General features: G+C 46.3%; 1 protein-coding gene across 1 annotated transcript; it reads right to left on the reverse strand.

Annotated features, from left to right (window-relative positions):
* Window positions 1–10,994: 10,994 nt before the first annotated feature.
* Window positions 10,995–13,138, reverse strand: LOC141219271 (uncharacterized). Its single transcript, XM_073666046.1, has one exon. It carries the CDS (start codon window positions 13,127–13,129, stop codon window positions 11,051–11,053), a length of 2,079 nt encoding a protein of 692 aa, XP_073522147.1. The 5' UTR covers window positions 13,130–13,138; the 3' UTR covers window positions 10,995–11,050.
* Between the last annotated feature and the right edge of the window lie 11,067 nt (window positions 13,139–24,205).

The raw sequence follows: 24,205 nt of genomic DNA on the forward strand, positions 1-24,205 counted from the left end.
AGGAGGTTCGTCCCACACTATAGCACCCTGGCCAAGCCCCTGACGGACCTCACCAAGAAGAAGCTGCCCGTCGCAGTCGACTGGACAGTCGCCTGCGAGACAGCTTTCGGGGCACTCAAGGCCGCCCTAAGTAGCTCCCCTGTACTGCAAGCTGCCGACTTCGACCGGCCGTTTGTGGTACAGACCGACGCCAGTGACTTTGGCCTCGGTGCTGTGCTAAGTCAGGTCAACACGACAGGCCAGGAACATCCTGTCTTGTACCTGAGCAGGAAGCTACTGCCCTGGGAGGTGGCTTACTCCACGGTGGAAAAAGAATGCCTGGCAATTGTATGGGCCCTGCAGCGTCTGCAGCCCTACTTGTACGGGAGCCATTTCACCGTGGAGACGGACCACAACCCCCTCAGCTGGTTACACACGGTCTCTGGGTCGAATGGCAGGTTGCTACGCTGGAGCCTCGCTCTCCAGCAGTACCACTTCTCCATTCGCCACAGAAGAGGCCGTGACCACGGTAACGCTGACGGGTTATCCCGGCAAGGGGAGGGTGCAGAAGGACGCACGGGGGAACACAGGAATGTGCTACCCCCTCGCGCCCTCGTATAGGGGGAGGTGTGATGAACCTGTAGCCGCCATCTTGGTAATGATAAATCATATCCAGGGATGGCCACACTTCAGCAGCCCCCACCCTTGGGACCTTCTGTTAAAACGTCAACTAGATAGTTTCCCCCCATCCAGGCTCCTGTAAGATAAGAAGCCTACTTAACACTTGAATGCTAGGAGCTTCAAAGACTTCGAGAGGAAACACAGCCAGCAGGGGGGGGTGCTTCGTCTATCTGTACCTGACCATTTGTCCCATAGGACTAGTTTCTTTGTCTGTCACAAGCATGGAGGCATAAGATATAGAAACATGAAAAGTACACGCATGTTGCATGGGATGGGCCAATAAAAAAATATCACGGCGTCCCGGAGCCATTGCGCACACAAGCCTCCGCGGTAGACGTTTGTACGTGCTCTGGAAGCCAAGAGATAGCGCGGAGCCATTCCTGAGGACCGTATGGTATCATAATTGATATCAAAAGGTCGGTTACGGCGGCCCGAATCCATGGGAACCCCTGGGGGTATCATGAGACCATCCCAGAAGAAGTTATTGGGTTCCATAGAATTTGGGCGTCTGATCGAAGTTAGACCTGAGGGTGGAGACTGAGCCAGCTGACCTCACCAGCAGTGGGCGGGACGGGGCAGGTAAGATAGCAGGACAGACAAGAGACAAGTCAGTCTTGACCCAAGAGTGGTGTGCTGAACATCTGAGCACCAGCTGAGGCCACCAAGGGGAGGAGCAGTTTGACCATGCGGTGGTAGGCCTCAGCCTGTAACAAAGAACCGTGCCTGCGATCGCAGAATCCTCTCCCTGCGTCACAAGAAAATCAAGAAACCGGTAACTGATATGCTGTGGTGATTCTGTGTGTTGTATTCCATTGTTGTATAGTTTAGCCTGACCTTATACCTGTGTATATTTAGTTGTATATCGTGTATCTAGTGTATTATTATAATCAATTACCTCAAGTAATTGTGGGCCTGCCTTTTATTCTGCATAACGAACGCACGTCCGTGTGAGCTCGGCTCAAGCCAAAAACGCTACCCAGGGTTGGTTCCTGACCCGATATAGGCCCATTCACGGACTGGGCGTATATCTAAAATAGGGACTGGTGGCAGCATACCAACTGGGAATTGGGGAAGGCTGGTAGTGACGGTCGGAGGTTCAGATATATATATTCCTGGCGCGGCCAAGGAAGATATATATACCGCCCTCACTACAGAGGGCCCCGATACCCGGTAGGTTACAGGACAGTCTCCCTGGCGACCGCTTATCCTAGGTGCAGTTCCTTGACTGACCTGAGGCTAAGAGGGCGCTAGCGAGTTGTGCTGTGTAGTGACGTTACGGTTTAGTGACGTTGAAGGGATAACACACTACCGTGTTCCCTGCGCTGGTTGCAGCTTCCTGGCACTACTTTCTCTAGGTGCAGTACCTTGACTGACCTGAGAGGTAAGGGGGCGCCAGAGAGCTGCACCCACCGGCCGGCTTTCATCACATACCACCAGTGCCATTTCACTCTCTCAAGCTTCCTATCTCGCCCTTAGTGTAGAAAAGTGTCCACACAATTAAAAATTGATTTTAATCTTTCATTACTGCATGCAAATGAGATTGACTAATCACAAAGGTGGGCCTCCTAAAGGTGGCCGCCGTAATCATGTCCACAGTATGCCTAAGGACTAGTGTTGAGCGAGTATGTTCTATTAACCCTTTCGGCGAGTATGCTCGGGCCGAGCTCCCAGTATTTATAGCTGCTCGGTGATATGGTTGAATCACTCCCGTGTGCATGATTTGCGACTGTTTGACAGCTTTATTACATGTGAGGAATGTCTATTTCTTACACATTCCTCACATGTAATAAAAGTGTCAAACAGCTGCAAATCATGCACACGGGAGCGATCTAACCTTATCACCGAGCAGCTGTAAATACTCGGAGCTCGGTCCGACCATACTCGGACAGAACATACTCGCTCAACCCCAGTAAGGACATGATACGAATCCTTAGAAGAATGAAATAGCACCGAAGTCATATTACAGGGTTAAATCCTAATTACCGGACCCAGGGGAGTCCTTCTCCCAATGTCTGAGAAGAAAAATCTACAGAGGTAGAAAGTGGAACGATTCCAGTATGTGAGCAACCTGTAGTGGAAATGGGCCTCCGTGTCCCCTCTGGAGCCTCGTTATTCCATTAACCACCCTACACCACGGAGCCTCTTATCCTCTGGAGCCTCCCTACACCACGGATCCTCCTTATCCCCTGGAGCCTCCCTACACCACGGATCCTCATCATCCCCTGGAGCCTCCCTACACCACGGATCCTCCTTATCCCCTGGAGCCTCCCTACACCACGGATCCTCCTTATCCCCTGGAGCCTCCCTACACCACGGAGCCTTCTTATCCCCTGGAGCCTCCCTACACCACGGATCCTCCTTATCCCCTGGAGCCTCCCTACACCACGGATCCTCATCATCCCCTGGAGCCTCCCTATACCACGGATCCTCATCATCCCCTGGAGCCTCCCTATACCACGGAGCCTCCTTACCCCCTGGAGCCTCCCTACACCACGGATCCTCCTTATCCCCTGGAGCCTCCCTACACCACGGATCCTCCTTATCCCCTGGAGCCTCCCTACACCACGGATCCTCCTTATCCCCTGGAGCCTCCCTACACCATGGATCCTCCTTACCCCCTGGAGCCTCCATACACCACGGATCCTCCTCATCCCCTTGAGCCTCCCTACACCACAGAGCCTGCTTATCCCCTGGAGCCTCCCTACACCACAGAGCCTACTTATCCCCTGGAGCCTCCCTACACCACGGATCCTCCTTATCCCCTGGAGCCTCCCTACACCACGGATCCTCCTTACCCCCTGGAGCCTCCCTACACCATGGATCCTCATCATCCCCTGGAGCCTCCCTACACCACGGATCCTCCTTATCCCCTGGAGCCTCCCTACACCATGGATCCTCCTTATCCCCTGGAGCCTCCCTACACCACGGATCCTCATCATCCCCTGGAGCCTCCCTACACCACGGATCCTCCTTATCCCCTGGAGCCTCCCTACACCATGGATCCTCCTTACCCGCTGGAGCCTCCCTACACCACGGATCCTTCTTATCCCCTGGAGCCTCCCTACACCACGGATCCTCCTTATCCCCTGGAGCCTCCCTACACCACAGAGCCTCCTTATCCCCTGGAGCCTCCCTACACCACAGAGCCTCCTTATCCCCTGGAGCCTCCCTACACCACGGATCCTCCTTATCCCCTGGAGCCTCCCTACACCACGGATCCTCCTTATCCCCTGGAGCCTCCCTACACCACGGATCCTCCTTATCCCCTGGAGCCTCCCTACACCATGGATCCTCCTTACCCCCTGGAGCCTCCATACACCACGGATCCTCCTCATCCCCTGGAGCCTCCCTACACCACAGAGCCTGCTTATCCCCTGGAGCCTCCCTACACCACAGAGCCTACTTATCCCCTGGAGCCTCCCTACACCACGGATCCTCCTTATCCCCTGGAGCCTCCCTACACCACGGATCCTCCTTACCCCCTGGAGCCTCCCTACACCATGGATCCTCATCATCCCCTGGAGCCTCCCTACACCACGGATCCTCCTTATCCCCTGGAGCCTCAATACACCATGGATCCTCCTTATCCCCTGGAGCCTCCCTACACCACGGATCCTCATCATCCCCTGGAGCCTCCCTACACCACGGATCCTCCTTATCCCCTGGAGCCTCCCTACACCACGGATCCTCATCATCCCCTGGAGCCTCCCTACACCACGGATCCTCATCATCCCCTGGAGCCTCCCTACACCACGGATCCTCCTTATCCCCTGGAGCCTCCCTACACCATGGATCCTCCTTACCCGCTGGAGCCTCCCTACACCACGGATCCTTCTTATCCCCTGGAGCCTCCCTACACCACGGATCCTCCTTATCCCCTGGAGCCTCCCTACACCACAGAGCCTCCTTATCCCCTGGAGCCTCCCTACACCACAGAGCCTCCTTATCCCCTGGAGCCTCCCTACACCACGGATCCTCCTTATCCCCTGGAGCCTCCCTACACCACGGATCCTCCTTATCCCCTGGAGCCTCCCTACACCACGGATCCTCCTTATCCCCTGGAGCCTCCCTACACCATGGATCCTCCTTACCCCCTGGAGCCTCCATACACCACAGATCCTCCTCATCCCCTGGAGCCTCCCTACACCACAGAGCCTGCTTATCCCCTGGAGCCTCCCTACACCACAGAGCCTACTTATCCCCTGGAGCCTCCCTACACCACGGATCCTCCTTATCCCCTGGAGCCTCCCTACACCACGGATCCTCCTTATCCCCTGGAGCCTCCCTACACCATGGATCCTCCTTATCCCCTGGAGCCTCCCTACACCACGGATCCTCATCATCCCCTGGAGCCTCCCTACACCACGGATCCTCCTTATCCCCTGGAGCCTCCCTACACCATGGATCCTCCTTACCCGCTGGAGCCTCCCTACACCACGGATCCTTCTTATCCCCTGGAGCCTCCCTACACCACGGATCCTCCTTATCCCCTGGAGCCTCCCTACACCACAGAGCCTCCTTATCCCCTGGAGCCTCCCTACACCACAGAGCCTCCTTATCCCCTGGAGCCTCCCCTACACCACAGAGCCTCCTTATCCCCTGGAGCCTCCCTACACCACGGATCCTCCTTATCCCCTGGAGCCTCCCTACACCATGGATCCTCCTTATCCCCTGGAGCCTCCCTACACCACGGATCCTCCTTACCCCCTGGAGCCTCCCTACATTACTTGGTCTATATGCAGCTGAACCTACTGCACATGTGATACATCCGCCCCTGCCCAAAACACTAAATATATGTCCTTAAAAATTATGTTTAAAGGGAAACTGTCCGTTCCCTGTGCCCCCAGAACCCGCAGCAGCTGTGTCTGCAGATATAAACTCTCCGCCTAACATCTCTATTACATTAAACACACAAACAGATCTTTAGAAAAAGTATTGTATTTCTAAAGTTTATGATATGTAAATGAGGCCTTTGACTTGTCGATGAGGCGTTCGTGACCCCAGAGTAGTCGCCCCCACTTAGCATGTCATCACGGCTTTGGGGTCTTGAGAACATGACAATCCTACCGCATGCGCGCGGCTTCTCCTCCTCACTGCATTGAGCCTCTGACGCCGGGTGTACGCGTCCCATTACTGAGATAGGAGAGGACGGTCACTACTGGTCAGAGTCCATGTAGATGGGAGGAGCTCGGCCTCTAGCCCCGCCCTCCTCTCCCCTCCCCCTACACAGAATCTTATCAGGAGCGGCCGTCACCTCCGATCTCAGTGATGGAACAATGTTTCCTAACTGAATAGAGATTTTACCCCGGAACCGAGAATCCTGAGACGGAAGAAGAAATACGCAGATTTCTGTGGAGACTCCGGGGAGAAAGTTTCCTGTTTCCATCTCGTCTATTCTTACAATTCATGAAGTTTATTCCTCTTATTCTTGTGTAATAAAGACTGATCAGGACGTTGTGTATATTATATGGGAACAATGAGGAATACTGTCACCATGTAACAATACATCGCTTATGGTTTATGGCCGCCAGGATTTGGTAACACAAAAATGTCTGAAAAGAAACAAAGTATTTATTGTAGAAAAGTCCTAAAAGAAAATGAAATAAATATATTGTTATTGGCTTGGATCAGTTGTATTACCGCAGTTACAGAGACCCTCCACCCCGGGACTGAACACTACACATTTCCCTGTACAGTCCCCTATGGGGTCCTCTGCCCTCCGCTGCCCCCTCAGCTCAGATCGGTGGTCCCTTCCCCCGGCTTCCAGGACGGCCAGTGCAGTGGTATGGGGAGTGCAGTAATACGTCTACACCACCCTCCCCTGCCTTTCCTGTGCTGTGACCTATGGGGCAGCGCCACATCCTATTAATCTCCCAGCAGTCTGCGGGGCGTCACCAGTTACAGATGTATTCTGCACCTGGTTTCATTGCTCCTGTTGGTCTTTGGTAACCTTGTCTGGCTTCCATAATACCCCGGGATGACTTAGGCCTCCATCTACAGGACCATTGTTACTCGGCTTTCTGATTCTGACCTCGTCCCGCTTCTTGATTGTTTAGCACCTGCCATCTTTGGGTCAGATCTGACATGTCGACCTTCTTCTGCCAGCTCGCTCTACCAGCCAGCACTACTATGTGGAGCAGCCCCGGTGTCTGTGCTGTAAGTCCAGATCACTGTACAGTGGTGAAAAGATGGAAGCCGGGAAACCTCTGGGACCGGCTGTATGGAGACTGTGTGTAAGTGCCTTATTATTAGGAACTGCCAGGTTTCCTCCATCGGTTCACCGTTACAGGAGGCAAATGGAGGACACAAGGAAGGGAGTCTATATATGATAACCGTATAGTCGCTTCTCAGTCTCAGGGTGGACGGTCGTTTTATCACTCAACTTGTGCAGCTCATGAAGAGAGAAAAATTCTAAAAAATAACAGCAGAATAAAGATGATAAAGTAACAAGATGAGAAATACAACTCATCCCCCACAAGAAAGCTCCTCATACAGCGAGGTCAGTAATGAGAAATAAACCATCAAGAATGGAAGAAACAATCCTACAGAGGCCGGACAGACATCTGTCTGAGATGGTGAGTCCTGCATTGAGCAGGGGGCTGGATACGGGGACCCTGGAGGTGGTCCCCTCCAACCAGAACATTCTAGGATTGTAAGTTGTTTGGTCATTTTATCTGTAAATCATTTCCCCCATTATCGGCCTTACAGATACATTATTTCTTTATTGATTTTTAATTATTTTTTTTTTTTACTTTCTCGTCCTCTCATTTCCGGAGTCATAATGTTATTGGTCACTAAGCTGTGCAGTTCTCCTCCTATTCACCCTATAAATGTAAGGAAATACTGACAACTGGGCGTTACCATTGTTCCCCTACATTGTCCAATCAGCGCTGAGTGTCAGAAGTGTGGGGACACATGTATGGAGAACGGTGACACCCGGTTATCATGTCATTCATAAATGTCGGAGGAACGGCCGGGAATCTGAGCAGCAGTTTCTTTCTTTGGTAACAATTCTTGTCGGAAAAAGAATTTCATCCAATTTATTGGTAAAAAAAAAAACTTAAAACTTTCGGAACCTGGATGAGGACGTCTTCTTACCTTCTTTTGGTAATTTATGTATTTTACTGTGGGAAAGAGAATTATTTATTGAAGTTAGAGGCTCAGATGGGGGGACGATTCCTAGACGACATCTTGTCTGGAGAGACCGAGAGTGAAGATTCTTCTAAAGGGACGTTCCCAAAATCACAATGTGGTCTTATAATAAAGTACACCCTGGTTATTGTGAATATAACCCCTGTATAACATCTGGCCTGTCCTGCACATATCACCCCCTGAGTATGCCCCCCAGGATCTATATACCCAGCAGTTGAAATTGTAACCAATACATACCGAGGAGCCACATGTTATATACTGGGGGGTGGGACAGGGCTGGATGTTATACACCGGGGGGACAACAGGGCCTGAAGGAGAAGCCAGAATGCAGTGATTAATGCGTGTGGCCCAATACTATTCTCCATATAGTGAATCTCTCCATATTACAAGATTCACCATAAATGAGATGCTGACAGGGGATATAATCCGTGCATGGTGAAGGGCGCCCCCTCTCGGCAGTATTTAGTCTCCATGTTTATACGTTGATTGAACCAGGTCTCAAAAACCAACATGATTGTCAGATAATGACAACTCTAGATGTGGCCATCGCAGCTGTTTGTAGATACGAGCTCCTAATCCCTTTTATGCTGAAGCAATTCTCCACCCGGCACAGAGGACTAAACATCTGTCATGTACTGTCACCTACCTGGTGGCCTCCGCTTGTCTCCGACTGAGACCGGTGTTCGGGTCCTCCTACATCCAAGATGGCCTCCATAGTGGCAGAGGGACGACAGCAGTATGTCTGACCCACACCTCCATAGCATGGCACTTACTGACTAACCGTAGGGCTCTTCATGCCACCGGGCGGCCGGCCTGGATGAGGAGGGACCAGAACGCTGGCCTCAGTGTAGGAGGCAGTGGGAGGCAAACAGAGGCAACAGGTAGGACGACTCTACATGTGACATGTGTCGTCACTCGTCAGCACCAGGCAGAGGCTGCTACATCCCTGAGATCCATAGGACGGGGAGATTCATAACCTGGAGCACAAGCTCAGTCATTTATATGGCAGCACGGACTTGTGTAAGGAAAATATGGACTTAAAGGATGGAAGGAATATTATAGAACGTGAAGAAAAACTAATATGTGCTTCATAAATCATTAAGAAGAGGTGTGAAGGCGGCCCCGGTATTCATCGGTGCACAGCCGAACTCTACAGGAGCAGCCGCGCCATCACCGGACGCTTCTGCTGTGATGTGGACAGCGGATAAAGCTTCACTGCACCGGAGACTCCACACGATATCACACACCGGTCATCATCATCATCACACGCCGGTCATTATTACACACCTGTGAAAACATGTACCGGAATCTTCTCCTTCCTGTCACTCACACACGGCTGATCCCTCCTCGTCATCGCTTCTTCTTCTGTCTCGTCCTTCACTTTATTCTTAGTCGGATCTTCCTCCTGATATATCAGATGTAACAATCAGCGCAATACAAGAAACCACCAAAATCTGTGACATCTATGACCTCGATCAGAAATGTCCCCCATATACAGATCCGGTACAGGGCTCAGCACAGTCTACCTGATGACTCTCCGGGATGTTGTGATTCTCCTCTGGACAGTCCTGGGGATACAGAGGACAGGGACATCTCTCTGGTGGATTTCTCCTCCTGAATCCATATGTAGGAAACACACAGTGATGGAATAGATTGTGTCATGTGTGACAAAGTCACTGGTAAAGTGATAGAGGGAAGATACGTTTCACGGAGGCTATTAGCTTCTGTGAATTGAAACCATGAAATTTGCTCCAACATGTTATTTGCTTAAAGAGGTTAAACTTCCATGTTAAAAGGGAGTGTTTTTTGTGAATGATCATTGTGAAGGGTGGGAGGTCATTCACCATATCTCCATCTCAGAGTGTGGTCTTTGGTTTAAATACAAGTCCTACTGAGGCATTCAGTGTTCAGTGTCTGGAGAAGCTAGCTCCAGAGAGGATCTTGTGTTTGTTTTTCCTGAACCAAGTGGAGTTGCTGAACTCTCAGCAGGTGGATCCCTGCTATCACAAAGACTGTGCTTTTGTGTTACCATTTTGCTTTGTTTTCCTGTTTTGGCCAAAGGGCCGTGATTTCTTTTATGGACTCAGTGTTGGTTTATGCTGCATTTTAATAAACCAACCAGAAGTTTTTAAAGAAACAGTGTACCTGTGTCTACCTCCGTGTGAGCGATCTACCACGTTATGATGAAATCATGGGAGTAGTAGTAGGTGACCACAGAACAGACATGACAGTCACCCTTCCTCACCCTGCTGATCGGCCCATATTGCTGTCGCCTCTTGTGCTCCATGTATAACTGCAACCTTAATATCAATCAGATCTTCACCCTAAAAAGAACAATGTAACATGAGCTCAAATCCCATCACGTCATGGTCAGATGTTGTGGGGACTCTCCTAAATCCCATGCACAAAAAAGCCACCCTACAATCTGCCAGGACACATGTGGAAATATATGAAGACTCCTGGGACTTTATACTCTGGAGTGATGAGACCAAGATAAAGGTTTTTTTTGGAACTGATGGCTTCAAATCTGTATAACATTGAAGAGGTGAGGAATACAATGAGAATGCATGGTGTCTACAGTGAGACCTGGTGGTGGCTGTGTCCTTATGTGCGGCTGCATGAGGAGCTACATTTCATTGATGGTATCTTGAATTCACAGATGTTCTGCTCTGTAGTGACAGAAAAGATGCTGCCATCACTCTGTTCCCTTGGTAGGCCACTGTTACATTTCTGAAGAACAGGGTGACAGTGATTCAGTGGCCAAGTGTCTCCTGATCTGAACCCAACCAAACACCTATGGGGGATTCTGAAGAGACAAGTTGTCATCGCTCCATCCAGCATCCAGGCTCTAAGAGCTCGTTATCAAAAGAGAGGAAAAAGATAGATGTAGTATTGTCACTAACTTTTTCATTCCAGGCCTAGAAAACTTGGTGCCGTCCTTTAAAATTATGGAGGCCATACAAAATAATAGATGTAGTAGCTTTTGATGTGGGGTGTACTCATTTTTGCATCAACTAATTTGAGTAAAACTGAAGATTTTGTAATGAGAGTTATATTAATAACCTTACTTTCATGTTTTGATTACAAAAAAATGTTCTATGAAACTTAGTGTTGGCTAAATTGTAGAAATTGATCTTGTGTTCAGTGAGCTATTAAACAAAATCTTACTCATCAAAGGGGGTGTACTCATTTATTCTGAACAATATTTATTAAACTTTATAAAACACAGTGAACATAATTACACTTTCTTTCCCGTATGACTTCTCTCATGTTTTACAAGGTGTGATTTTTGTATAAAAGATTTCCCACATTCTGAACATGAATATGGCTTCTCTCCTGTGTGACTTCTCTCATGCTGCACAAGATAAGGTTTTTTTGTAAAGCATTTCTCACAGAATGAACATGAATACGGCTTCTCTCCTGTGTGAATTCTTTGATGTGTAACAAGCTCTGGTTTATTTGCAAAGCATCTTCCACATGCTAAACATGAATAAAGTTTTTCTCCTGTGTGAATTCTTTGATGTATAACAAGCTCTGATTTATATATAAAACATTTCCCACATTCTGAACAAGAAAATAGCGTTTCTCCTGTATGAATTCTCTTATGAGCAGAAAGATTTGATTTACGCATAAAAGATTTCCCACATTCTGAACATGAATATGGCTCCTCTCCTGTGTGAATTTTCTGATGTGTAATAAGATTCCCTTTATTTGTAAAGCATTTCCCACATTCTGAACATGAATATGGCTTTTCTCCTGTGTGAATCCTCTGATGTTTAACAAGATCTGATTTATAACTAAAACACTTCCCACATTCTGAACATGAATATGGCTTCTTTCCAGTATGAATGTTCTGATGTCTACTAAGATGCCATTTAGCTGTGAAGGTCTTCCCACATAGTGAACACAAAAATGGTTTTTCTCCTGTGTGAATTCTCTGATGTGTTATAAGACTCCCTTTATTTGTGAAGGACTTCTCACATTCCGAACATGAAAATGTTTTTTCTCCTGTGTGATTTCTCTGATGTGTAAAAAGATTCCCTTTATTTGTGAAGGACTTCTCACATAGTGAACATGAAAATGTTTTTTCTCCTGTGTGATTTCTCTGATGTGTAATAAGATTCCATTTATTTGTAAAGCATTTCCCACATTCTGAACATGAATATGGCTTCTCTCCTGTGTGAAGTCGCTGATGTGGAATAAGACTCCTTTTATCTGTAAAGGATTTCCCACATTCTGTACATGAATATGGCTTCTCTCCTGTGTGAATTTTCTGATGTGTAATAAGACTCCCTTTAAATGTAAAGCATTTCCCACATTCTGAACAGGAAAATGGCTTCTCTCCTGTGTGAATTTTCTGATGTGTAATAAGACTCCCTTTAAATGTAAAGCATTTCCCACATTCTGAACATGAAAATGGCTTTTCTCCTGTGTGAATTCTCTGATGTGTAACAAGCTGTGATTTATCTGGAAAGCACCTTCCACATTGTAAACATGAAAAAGGTTTTTCCCCTGTGTGAATTCTTTGATGTTTAACAAGGTCTGATTTACTTCTACAACATTTCCCACATTCTGAACATGAATATGGCTTCTCTCCTGTGTGAATTCTCTGATGTATAATAAGATCCCCTTTACCTGTGAAGGACTTTCCACATTCTGAACATGAATACGGCTTTTCTCCTGTGTGAATTCTCTGATGTTTAACAAGTTGTGATTTCTCTGTAAAGCACCTTCCACATTGTAAACATGAATACGGCTTTTCCCCTGTGTGAATTCTTTGATGTTTAACAAGGTCTGATTTATTTTTACAACATTTCCCACATTCCGAACATGAAAATGGCTTCTCTCCTGTATGAATTCTCTGATGTGTAATAAGATTCCCTTTATGTTTGAAGGACTTCCCACATTCCGAACATGAAAAAGGTTTTTCTCCTGTGTGAATTCTTTGATGTTTAACAAGCTCTGATTTACTTCCAAAACATTTCCCACATTCCGAACATGAAAATGGCTTCTCTCCTGTGTGAATTCTCTCATGTATAACAAATTGTGATTTATATGTAAAGAATTTCCCACATTCTGAACAGGAGTATGGCTTTTTTCCTTTGTGTTTTCTGTGTGTTAAAAAATCTGAGCTTTTTGTAAATTGCTTGTCACACTGAAATCTTGAATCCACTTTGCCCCCTTGACTTTTGGTAACAATGTGAGATTGCTCAGGAGATGATTCCTCATGATTAGGAGGATTATAAGAAAGTGAAGTGCTGTGAAGTCCAGGAGGTGCAGGAAGGGTGATGAGGTTTCCTCCATTAGAGTGCTTCATGATATCTTCTTTTTTACAATTTAGTGATGAACCGTTATTCTCACAAGGATTTCCTATAAGGATGAAAGATAAATTAGATGAGAGTTTTTTCTTCAACACAAAAGAGATTTCTGAATGTATTTTCTGGATCTCACAATGAAGACCCTCGTCAGCGAAAGTACCGGTAATAAGGAGGACAACTACATGCCATAACATTAACACAATGACGGGTAAAGTGAATGACACTTATAAACTGGTGACATTGGCACAAGTCAGGGGTGGCAGAGATTAGACAGCAAATAGTTCTTTAAGTGGTAATTACTGATGACAGGTTCCCTTAATGGACCTCCAGTGCCATTTCACTCTCTCAAGCTTCGTATCTTGGCCTTAGTATAGAAAAGTGTCCAAGCAGTTAAAGAAGTTGTCCACTACTATTAAAAATGCCCCCAATGTAATTAACCCGTTGAGAGAAGATTTTTTCTAATTACCTAGCTTTGTCTTTATTGGCTGTGAGCGGCGCTATCGCTGGCCACTCACCGGCATCACGCGACCCCCGGCCTCAGCCGGCTCTTGCTTCCCCTGATGTCACGTCAAGTGAGGCGTGACTCGGTGATGCGATCCCCGCGGTGGATGCCGGGCTGTGGGTGGGGTTTCCTCGCGCGTCACACCCAGCATCCACCGCGCACTTTCCCAATGAATACAAGGTAATTGTGATTCACTAAATGTTATACAATTGAACAGTGAAGAAAAAAAAATTACATTTTTCCACTATAATATTTTAGCCCCAGATTTTACATTTTCACAAGGGAAAATGAGTAAAAATGACCACATAATTTGTTATACAATTTCTGCTGAACGGGGCAATACCCCATATGTGGCTGTACTGTACCGCTTAGCCATACGGTGAGACTCGGGAGGGAAGGAGCGCTATTTGACTCTTGGAGAACAAACTTTAGTAGAACAGCTTGCAGACTCCATATACAAAGCCCCTAAGTGGCAGAAGAGCAGAATCCCCCCTCAAGTGACACCAGTTTGGAAATTACACCCCTATGGAAATGTATCTACAGGTGTAGTGATGAATTTGACTCCATGGGTGCTTTCCAGAAACGAGCAGTAATGGATGTTGTGAAGTGAAAATGCAAATATTTCATTATAGTGGTCAGTACATTGTAGTGTCCGGTACATTGTAGTGCCCTTACGTTGTAGAGCCCAGTACATGATTCCCAGCTAGTGCTTTCTGGAGAAATAAATTGGCTCTCCTCGCTACAGTAATGCCAAACATGTGGATGCTAACTGCACACGGTGGGGCCCAGGAGGAGGGGGCATTTGGATTTGGGAGCGCAGATGTCACTGGATTTCTTTAAGTGGGAGCCACATCACTTTTCCAGAGCCTTTGTGCTACCAGTAATATGGACACCCCCTATATTACTGTTTACAGATGATGAACCTGAGTGGGGACTTGTTTTTTGTGGGTTGAGTAGAAGCTCTTGGTGGCATTTTGGGGTACAGAACATTTTGGATCATATTTATCCTGTGCTGTACGCTGAACACTTACAGTGGGTACGGGAAGTATTCAGACCCCTTTAAATTTTTCACTCTTTGTTTCATTGCAGCCATTTGGTAAATTCTAAAAAGTTCATTTATTTTTCTCATTAAAGTACACTCTGCACCCCATCTTGACTGACAAAAAGCAGAAATGCAGACAATTTTGCAAATTTATTAAAAAAGAAAAACTGAAATATCACATGGTCATAAGTATTCAGACCCTTTGCTCAGACACTCATATTTAAGTCACGTGCTGTCCATTTCCTTGTGATCCTCCTTGAGATGGTTCTACTCCTTCATTGGAGTCCAGCTGTGTTTAATGAAACTCATAGGACTTGATTTGGAAAGGCACACACCTGTCTATATAAGACCTCACAGCTCATAGTGCATGTCAGACCAAATGAGAATCATCAGCTCAAAGGAACTGCCCAAGGAGCTCAGAGACAGAATTGTGGCAAGGCACAGATCTGGCCAAGGTCACAAAAGAATTTCTGCATTACTCAAGGTTCCTAAGAGCACAGTAGCCTTCATAATCCTTAAAATGGAAGAAGTTTGGGACCACCAGAAGTCTTCCTAGACCTGGCAGTCCAGCCAAACTGAGCAATCGTGGCAGAAGAGCCTTGGTAGGAGAGGTAAAGAAAAACCCCAAGATCACTGTGGCTGAGCTCCAGCGATTCAGTAGGCAGATGGGAGAAAGCTCACAAAAGTCAACGATCACTGCAGCCCTCCACCAGTCGGGCCTTTATGGCAGAGTGGCCAGATGGAAGCCTCTCCTCAGTGCAAGACATACGAAAGCCAGCATAGAGTTTGCTCAAAAACACATGAAGGACTCACAGACTATGAGAAATAAGATTCTCTGGTCTGATGAGAAGAAGATAGAACTTTTTGGTGATAATTCTAAGCGGTATGTGTGGAGAAAACCAGGCACTGCTCCTGACATGCCCAATACAATCCCTACAGTGAAACATGGTGGTGGCAGCATCATGCTATGGGGGTATTTTTCAGCTGCAGGGACAGGATGACTGGTTGCAATTGAAGGAAATATGAATGCAGCCAAGTACAGAGATATCCTGGATGAAAACCTCTTCTAAAGTGCTCTGGACCTCAGACTTGGCTGAAGGTTCACCTTCCAACAAGACAGTGACCCTAAGCACACAGCTAAAATAACAAAGGAGTGGCTTCAGAACAACTCTGTGGCCATTCTTGACTGGCCCAGCCAGAGCCCTGACCTAAACCCAATTGAGCATCTCTGGAGAGACCTGAAAATGGCTGTCCACCAACGTTCACCATCCAACCTGACGGAACTGGAGAGGATCTGCAAGGAAGAATGGCAGAGGATCCCCAAATCCAGGTGTGAAAAACTTGTTACATCATTCCCAAGAAGACTCATGGCTGTACTAGCTCAAAAGGGGCTTCTACTCAACACTGAGCAAAGGGTCTGAATACTTATGACCATGTGATATTTCAGTTTTTCTTTTTTAATAAATTTGCAAAAATGTCTACATTTCTGTTTTTTTCAGTCAAGATGGGGTGCAGAGTGTACTATAATGAGAAAAAAAATGAACTTTTTAGAACTTACCGAATAGCTGCAATAAAACAAAGAGTGAAAAATGTAAAGGGGTCTGAATACTTTCCGCACCCACTGTACATCGGGGTTTCCATCTAAATCTACAAAATACATGATTCAGATGACACCCCCGAGGGATCCATTCAGAATAATGAGGCAGCAGAGTTACACCGGACTCCGTCTAGCCTCTGGTCGACTGCGCTTTTATGCACGCTGAAAAAGATGGACATCACTGGATCATAGGCCAGACGGCGTCCACAGCGCCTCATTATACGGAATCTCCACCCGGGGTTCTGTCCGAATCGCAAGCTCAGTCATTTATATGGCAGCATGAGACTTGTGTAAGAATAATATGAAAGTAAAAGATGGAAGTAATATTAAAAAACACAATTAGGAAAATTAAAAATGTGCTTATTAAATCATTAAGACGAGGTGTGAATGCGGCCCAGTTATTCATCGGTGCGCAACCGGACTCTGTACAAGAGCAGCCGCGCCATCACCGGACGCTTCTGCTGTGATGTGGACGGCGGATAAAGCTTCACTGCACCGGAGACTTCATACAATATCACACACCGGTCATCATCACACGCCGCTAATCATAGTCACATGCCAATCATCATCGTCATACGCCAGTCATCATCATCACACGCCGCTAATCATAGTCACATGCCAATCATCATCATCATACACCAGTCATCATCATCACACGCCGGTCATCGTCACATGCCAATCATCATCATCATACGCCAGTCATCATCATCACACGCCGCTAATCATAGTCACATGCCAATCATCATCGTCATACGCCAGTCATCATCATCACACGCCACTAATCATAGTCACATGCCAATCATCATCGTCATACGCCAGTCATCATCATCACACGCCGCTAATCATAGTCATATGCCAATCATCATCGTCATACGCCAGTCATCATCACACGCCGCTAATCATAGTCACATGCCAATCATCATCATACGCCAGTCATCATCATCACAAGCCGCTAATCATAGTCACATGCCAATCATCATCGTCATACGCCAATCATCATCGTCACACGCCGCTAATCATAGTCACATGCCAATCATCATCATCATACGCCAATCATCATCGTCACACGCCGCTAATCATAGTCACATGCCAATCATCATCGTCATACGCCAATCATCATCGTCACACGCCGCTAATCATAGTCACATGCCAATCATCATCATCATACGCCAGTCATCATCATCATCACACGCCGGTCATCATCATACGCCAGTCATCATCATCACACGCCGCTAATCATAGTCACATGGCAATCATCATCATCATACACCAGTCATCATCATCATCACACGCCGGTCATCATCATACGCCAGTCATCATCATCACACGCCGCTAATCATAGTCACATGCCAATCATCATCGTCATACGCCAGTCATCATCATCACACACCGCTAATCATAGTCACATGCCAATCATCATCGTCATACGCCAGTCATCATCATCACACGCCGCTAATCATAGAAAAAAGAGAGGGGTCGCTCACTGGTCTATTCGGGTGCTCTGAAGAAAAGAGTAATCTCAATTGCAAAAAGAACTTCGGCACTCCATACATGAATATATAAGAAATATTGTATCTAGACTAATGTCACTTTGAAAAATGAAGGTTTTTTGCGCATAATTTGGCCAATTTATGTGTGCCCATCAACCACGACAAGGTCACCTTCGTATGATGGGAAACTACGCTACGCTACCACTGGATATGATCATCGTCATACGCCAGTCATCATCATCACACGCCGCTAATCATAGTCACATGCCAATCATCATCGTCATACGCCAGTCATCATCATCACACGCCGCTAATCATAGTCACATGCCAATCATCGTCATACGCCAGTCATCATCATCACACGCCGGTCATCATCATCACACGCCGGTCATCATCATCACACGCCGGTCATTATTACACACCTGTGGAAACATCTACCGGAATCTCCTCCTTCCCGTCACTCACACACGGCTGATCCCCCCTCGTCATCGCTTCTTCTTCTGTCTCGTCCTTCACTTTATTCTTAGTCGGATCTTCCTCCTGATATATCAGATGTAACAATCAGCACAATACAAGAAACCACCAAAATCTGTGACATCTATGATCTCGATCAGAAATGTCCCCCCATATACAGATCCGGTACAGGACTCAGCACCGTCTACCTGATGACTCTCCGGGATGTTGTGATTCTCCTCTGGACAGTCCTGGGGATACAGAGGACGGGGACATCTCTCTGGTGGATTTCTTTCCATGAGTCCATCTGTAGGAGACACACAGTGACAGAATACAGTGACATGTAAAAGTTTGGGCACCAGTGGTCAAAATTACTGTTATTGTGCACAGTTAAGCTGAAGATGAAATAATCTCTAAACGGCCTAAAGTTACAGATGACATTTCCTTTGTATTTTAGGCAAAACAATAAATAATAAATTATATATATTTTCATCTTTTACATTTAAAAAAAAATTCAATAAGGGAAAATGGGCAAATGCAAAAGTTTTGGCACCCGGCAAGGTTAGTAGCTAGTAGCGCCCCCTTTTGAAAGTATCACAGCGTGTAAATGCTTTTTGTAGCAGACAATAGTCTTTCAATTCTTGTTTGAGGGATTTTCATTCATTCTTCTTTGGAGAATTCTTCCAGTTCTGTGAGATTCTTGGGTCGTCTTGCATCGTCTGCTATTTTGAGGTCTAGCCACAGATTTTCAATGATGTTCAAATCAGGGGACTATGAGGGCCATTGTAAAACCTTCAGCTTGCACCTTTTGACGTGTGTTTAGTATCATCATTTGCCATCCTCTTTTCACCTCCAGCTTTTTTGCAGATGGTGTTATGTTTGCATTAAGAATTTGCTGAAATTTCATGGAATCCATTCTTCCCTCTACCCGTTCCCTGTGCCATTGGCTGCAACACAACCCCAAAGCATGATTGATCCACCACCATGCTTAATGGTTGGCGAGATGTTCTTTTTCTAAAATTCTGTGCCCTTTTAACTCCACACAACTTTGATCATTGCTCTATTTTAACCTCATCGGTCCACAAGACTTGCTTCCAAAATGCATCAGACCTTCTTTGATGTACTTTTGCATACTTCTGACGCTGAATTTCATGGTGAGGTCGCAGGAGAGGTTTTCTTCTGATGACTCTTCCATGAAGGCCATATTTGTGCAGGTGTCTCTGAAGAGTACAACAATGTACCACAACTCCAGAGTCTGCTAAATCTTTCTGAAGGTCTTTTGCAGTCAGGCGGGGGTTCTGATTTGCCTCTCTAGCAATCCTACTGAAAATTTGCTTGGTCTTCCAGACCTTATCTTGACCTCCACTGTTTCTATTAACTGACATTTCTTTATTACATTTTGAACTGAGGAAAGGGCAACTTGAAAACGCTTTGCTCATAGCCTTCTCCTGCTTTGTGGCCTCCACCATTTTCAGAGTGCTAGACAGCTGCATAGAAGAAGCCATGGCTGCTGTTTTTTTGGTAAATTGTTAGAGTAGGCAGGGTTTTTATAAAGCTGGCCTTTCCTAACGATGATAGTGAACGAGCCCTAACCCTAACAGGCTAAGTAAGGTCTGAATCATTGGTCAAAGTTATCTGAGCACACAAATGTCCAAGGGTAATACAAAGGAAATGTGTCATCTTTAACTTTAGGTCTTTTAGAGATCATTTCATCTTCAACTTGCTTAACTGGTCACAATAACAGTAATTTTGACAAGGGGTGCCCAAACTTTTACATGCCACTGTAGATTGTATCATGTGATTATGAGATGGGAGTAGTAGTAGATGGCCACAGAACCGACATGACAGTCTCCCCTCCTCACCCTGCCGATCGGCCCATATTGCGATCGCCTCTTGTGCTCCATGTATAACCTCAACCTTAATATCAATCAGATCTTCACCCTAAAAAGAACAATGTAAGATGAGCTCAGGTCCAATCACTTCATGGTCAGATGTTGTGGGGACTTCAGTGTCATCTACCTGATGATCCTCCGGGATGTTGTGATTCTCCTCTGGACAGTCCAGGGGATACAGAGGACGGGGAGATCTCTCTGGTGGATTTCTCCTCCTGGATCCATCTGTGGAGACACAGAGACTGAATACATGACCTGCCGTGTATCTGTCTATATATGAGACTCGTCTCTCAGAACCAGTAATTCTATATTTATGTATCAGGGACTAAATTACATTGTTGTGGTCCTCACCACCGGTACAGAGGTCCCAGCACATTGTGGCCTCAAGTATGAAGTGATAATCAGCAAGGCCAAAACCTAATGCTCTCTGCTCTGTACGCGGAGGATGAGGACCCTGAGGAGAGGGACAGAGAAGACCCTCGTCAGTCAGATGGAGGAGCCGTACTAAAAAACACAACTTCTCCAAGTTCCGTCTCCAGGGATGGAACCACAGAGGAGCTGGAGAAAGCATCACATTTCTATCCATCTGTTTCTTCTCTCCTAATTCACTGTATGGAGATTGGGGGAAGGACGGTGACCATTTACCAGTGATTGTATTTTGAGATCTCATGATGTCACCATGAGGACACGGCCTCCCTCCTGGACAGGATCCTCTGGGATCACTAAGAGGAGAGAACCTGATCTATTAAAAGACGGGTTAAAGTGTTTTTCTTCTTCTTTAAATAGAGATAAATCTCAACATCCGCCTCGGTATAAACACTAAAATAAGCAGCAAGTTCTGCGTTTGTCTCTGAAGGAGGAAAAAAGGGCACATGTACGGCTGACGGATGAAGTCACAGAACCCGGAAGGACGGTGTTGTGGGGAGCACCCGGTACACAGCGGTTAGTACCTATCAATGTGTAGAAAGGACAACTAGAGAGCCGGCACCGGGGTCATGGGCGCTTACTGATGCACACGGGGAGCCAAGGAGAGATTGTCTGGTCAGACTCCACAGAAAACCTCCATAATACATATTCTTCTGAACAAACATCCCTGTAAGGGAGACTTACAATTATTACCACCAGACCCGGATCTCAGATTGAAGTCCCCATTAATTTTGCTTTGTCTCCCAAAATTAGAACAAATGTTTTTGCATAAAATATATATATATTTACACACACACACATACATTATTTTGCCAAATAATAAAATATATACATACAGTACAGACCAAAAGTTTGGACACACCTTCTCATTTAAAGATTTTTCTGTATGTTCATGACTTTGAAAATTGTACATTCACACTGAAGGCCTCAAAACTATGAATTACCACATGTGGAATTATATACTTAACAAAAAAGTGTGAAACAACCGAAAATATGTCTTATATTCTAGGTTCTTCAAAGTAGCCACCTTTTGCTTTGATGACTGCTTTGCACACTCTTGGCATTCTCTTGATGAGCTTCAAGAAGTAGTCACCGGAAATGGTCTTCCAACAATCTTGAAGGAGTTCCTAGAGATGCTTAGCACTTGTTGACCCTTTTGCCTTCACTCTGCGGTCCAGCTCACCCCAAACCATCTCCATTGGGTTCAGGTCTGGTGACTGTGGAGGCCAGGTCATCTGGCGTAGCTCCCCATCACTCTCCTTCTTGGTCAAATAGCCCTTACACAGTCTGGAGGTGTGTTTGGGGTCATTGTCCTGTTGAAAAATAAATGATGGTCCAACTAAACGCAAACCGGATGGAATAGCATGCCGCTGCAAGATGCTGTGGTAGCCATGCTGGTTCAGTATGCCTTCAATTTTGAATAAATTCCCAACAGTGTCACCAGCAAAGCACCCCCACATCATCACACCTCTTCCTCCATGCTTCACGGTGGGAACCAGGCATGTAGAGTCCATCCGTTCACCTTTTCTGCGTCGCACAAAGACATGGTGGCTGGAACCAAAGATCTCAAATTTGGACTCATCAAACCAGAGCACAGATTCCCACTGGTCTAATGTCCATTCCTTGTGTTCTTTAGCCCTAACAAGTCTCTTCTGCTTGTTGCCTGTCCTTAGCAGTGGTTTCCTAGCAGCTATTTTACCATGAAGGCCTGCTGCACAAAGTCTCCTCTTAACAGTTGTTGTAGAGATGTGTCTGCTGCTAGAACTCTGTGTGGCATTGACCTGGGCTCTAATCTGAGCTGCTGTAAACGTGCGATTTCTGAGGCTGTTGACTCGGATAAACTTATCCTCAGAAGCAGAGGTGACTCTTGGTCTTCCTTTCCTGGGGCGGTCCTCATGTGAGCTAATTTCTTTGTAGCGCTTGATGGTTTTGCAACTGCACTTGGGGACACTTTCAAAGTTTGCCCAATTTTTCGCACTGACTGACCTTCATTTCTTAAAGTAATGATGGCCAGCTAACAGTCTATTCATTAGGACTATCAGCTGTGTATCCACCAGACTTCTTCACAACACAACTGATGGTCCCAACCCCATTTATAAGGCAAGAAATCCCACTTATTAACCCTGACAGGGCACACCTGTGAAGTTTAAACCATTTCCGGTGACTACCTCTTGAAGCTCATCAAGAGAATGCCAAGAGTGTACAAACCAGTCATGAAAGCAAAAGGTGGCTACTTTGAAGAACCTAGAATATAAGACATATTTTCAGTTGTTTCACACTTTTTTGTTAAGTATATAATTCCACATGTGTTAATTCATAGTTTTGATGCCTTCAGTGTGAATGTACAATTTTCAAAGTCATGAAAATACAGAAAAATCTTTAAATGAGAAGGTGTGTCCAAACTTTTGGTCTGTACTGTATATATATATTTATTATTTGGCAGTTTCACGTCAGGATTTATTGCACACGGTAAACGCCAAAAGAAAAAAACACATCAGAAACACCTCTCCAAAACTGCAATGAAAAAACAACGATCAAAAAAGTCACCAACAAAAAGGTCAGCGGCCATTCAAGAAGAGAAGCCCTCACACAGCTCCGATAACGGAAGATAAAGTGATGGGTGTCAGGAACAGTTCTGAATATTTAACCCATAAAATATATTCTAAAAAATAAACCCGACAAGTTTGGAATTGCTGTAACTGTACTGACCTGGAAAATGGCAGCGACGTCGTTCTTACCGCCCAATAAATGCTGAGAAACAAAACCCAAAAAGCCAAAAGCCCGACCACGACTGATGACGACATTGAGCCGGCACCGATTCAGAGGGACGGACAAGAGACAGCGGATTAGTGGGAAAATCATCGGTAAATTAACCCCGACTCTGCTGAGTAACGATCAGACTCCGGTACCGAAAGAAATCATAGGAGAGAACGGACAGAAGTGCTGGGAAATCTGCAGACAAAATGTGACTGATGCTCTAAGGAAGGTGAAAGATTCTGAAAGAAGCCGCCGAGGACGAAGACTCAAGACTGATGAAGACGACAGCGGAGAAACCGCGACTCACAGATCAGAAGAGAAGAATCAGGGAATGAAAGCTGAGAGAAAATGTAGAGAAAACCAGAGCAAGTCTGGAGAAAAATCATCTATTATAGGACGAGGCCGAGAGACGTCATCACATCCACCGGAGCCAACAAGAGTCTCCTCTCACCTGGTGATGTCAGAGGCCGGAGCTCCTCCATCATCACCTCCTGGTACCGATCCTGGTGTCCTTCTAGATACTCCCACTCCTCCATGGAGAGATAGACAGCAACGTCCTGACACCTTATAGGAGCCTGACAACAACGACACCGTCATCACCCAGAATCCTCCAGTGCTGTCCTGTATAATGTCCCAGCAGTCACCTCTCCGCTCATCACCCAGAATCCTCCAGTGCTGTCCTGTATAATGTCCCAGCAGTCACCTCTCCGGTCATCACCCAGAATCCTCCAGTGCCGTCCTGTATAATGTCCCAGCAGTCACCTCTCTGCTCATCACCCAGAATCCTCCAGTGCCGTCCTGTATAATGTCCCAGCAGTCAACTCTCCACTCATCACCCAGAATCCTCCAGTGCTGTCATGTATAATGTCCCAGCAGTCACCTCTCCGGTCATCACCCAGAATCCTCCAGTGCCGTC

The sequence above is a fragment of the Phyllobates terribilis genome, unplaced genomic scaffold (genome assembly GCF_046119375.1).
Source record: "Phyllobates terribilis strain yellow unplaced genomic scaffold, ASM4611937v1 Scaffold_259__1_contigs__length_2703414, whole genome shotgun sequence".
In the NCBI taxonomy this organism is placed as follows: Eukaryota; Metazoa; Chordata; class Amphibia; order Anura; family Dendrobatidae; genus Phyllobates; species Phyllobates terribilis.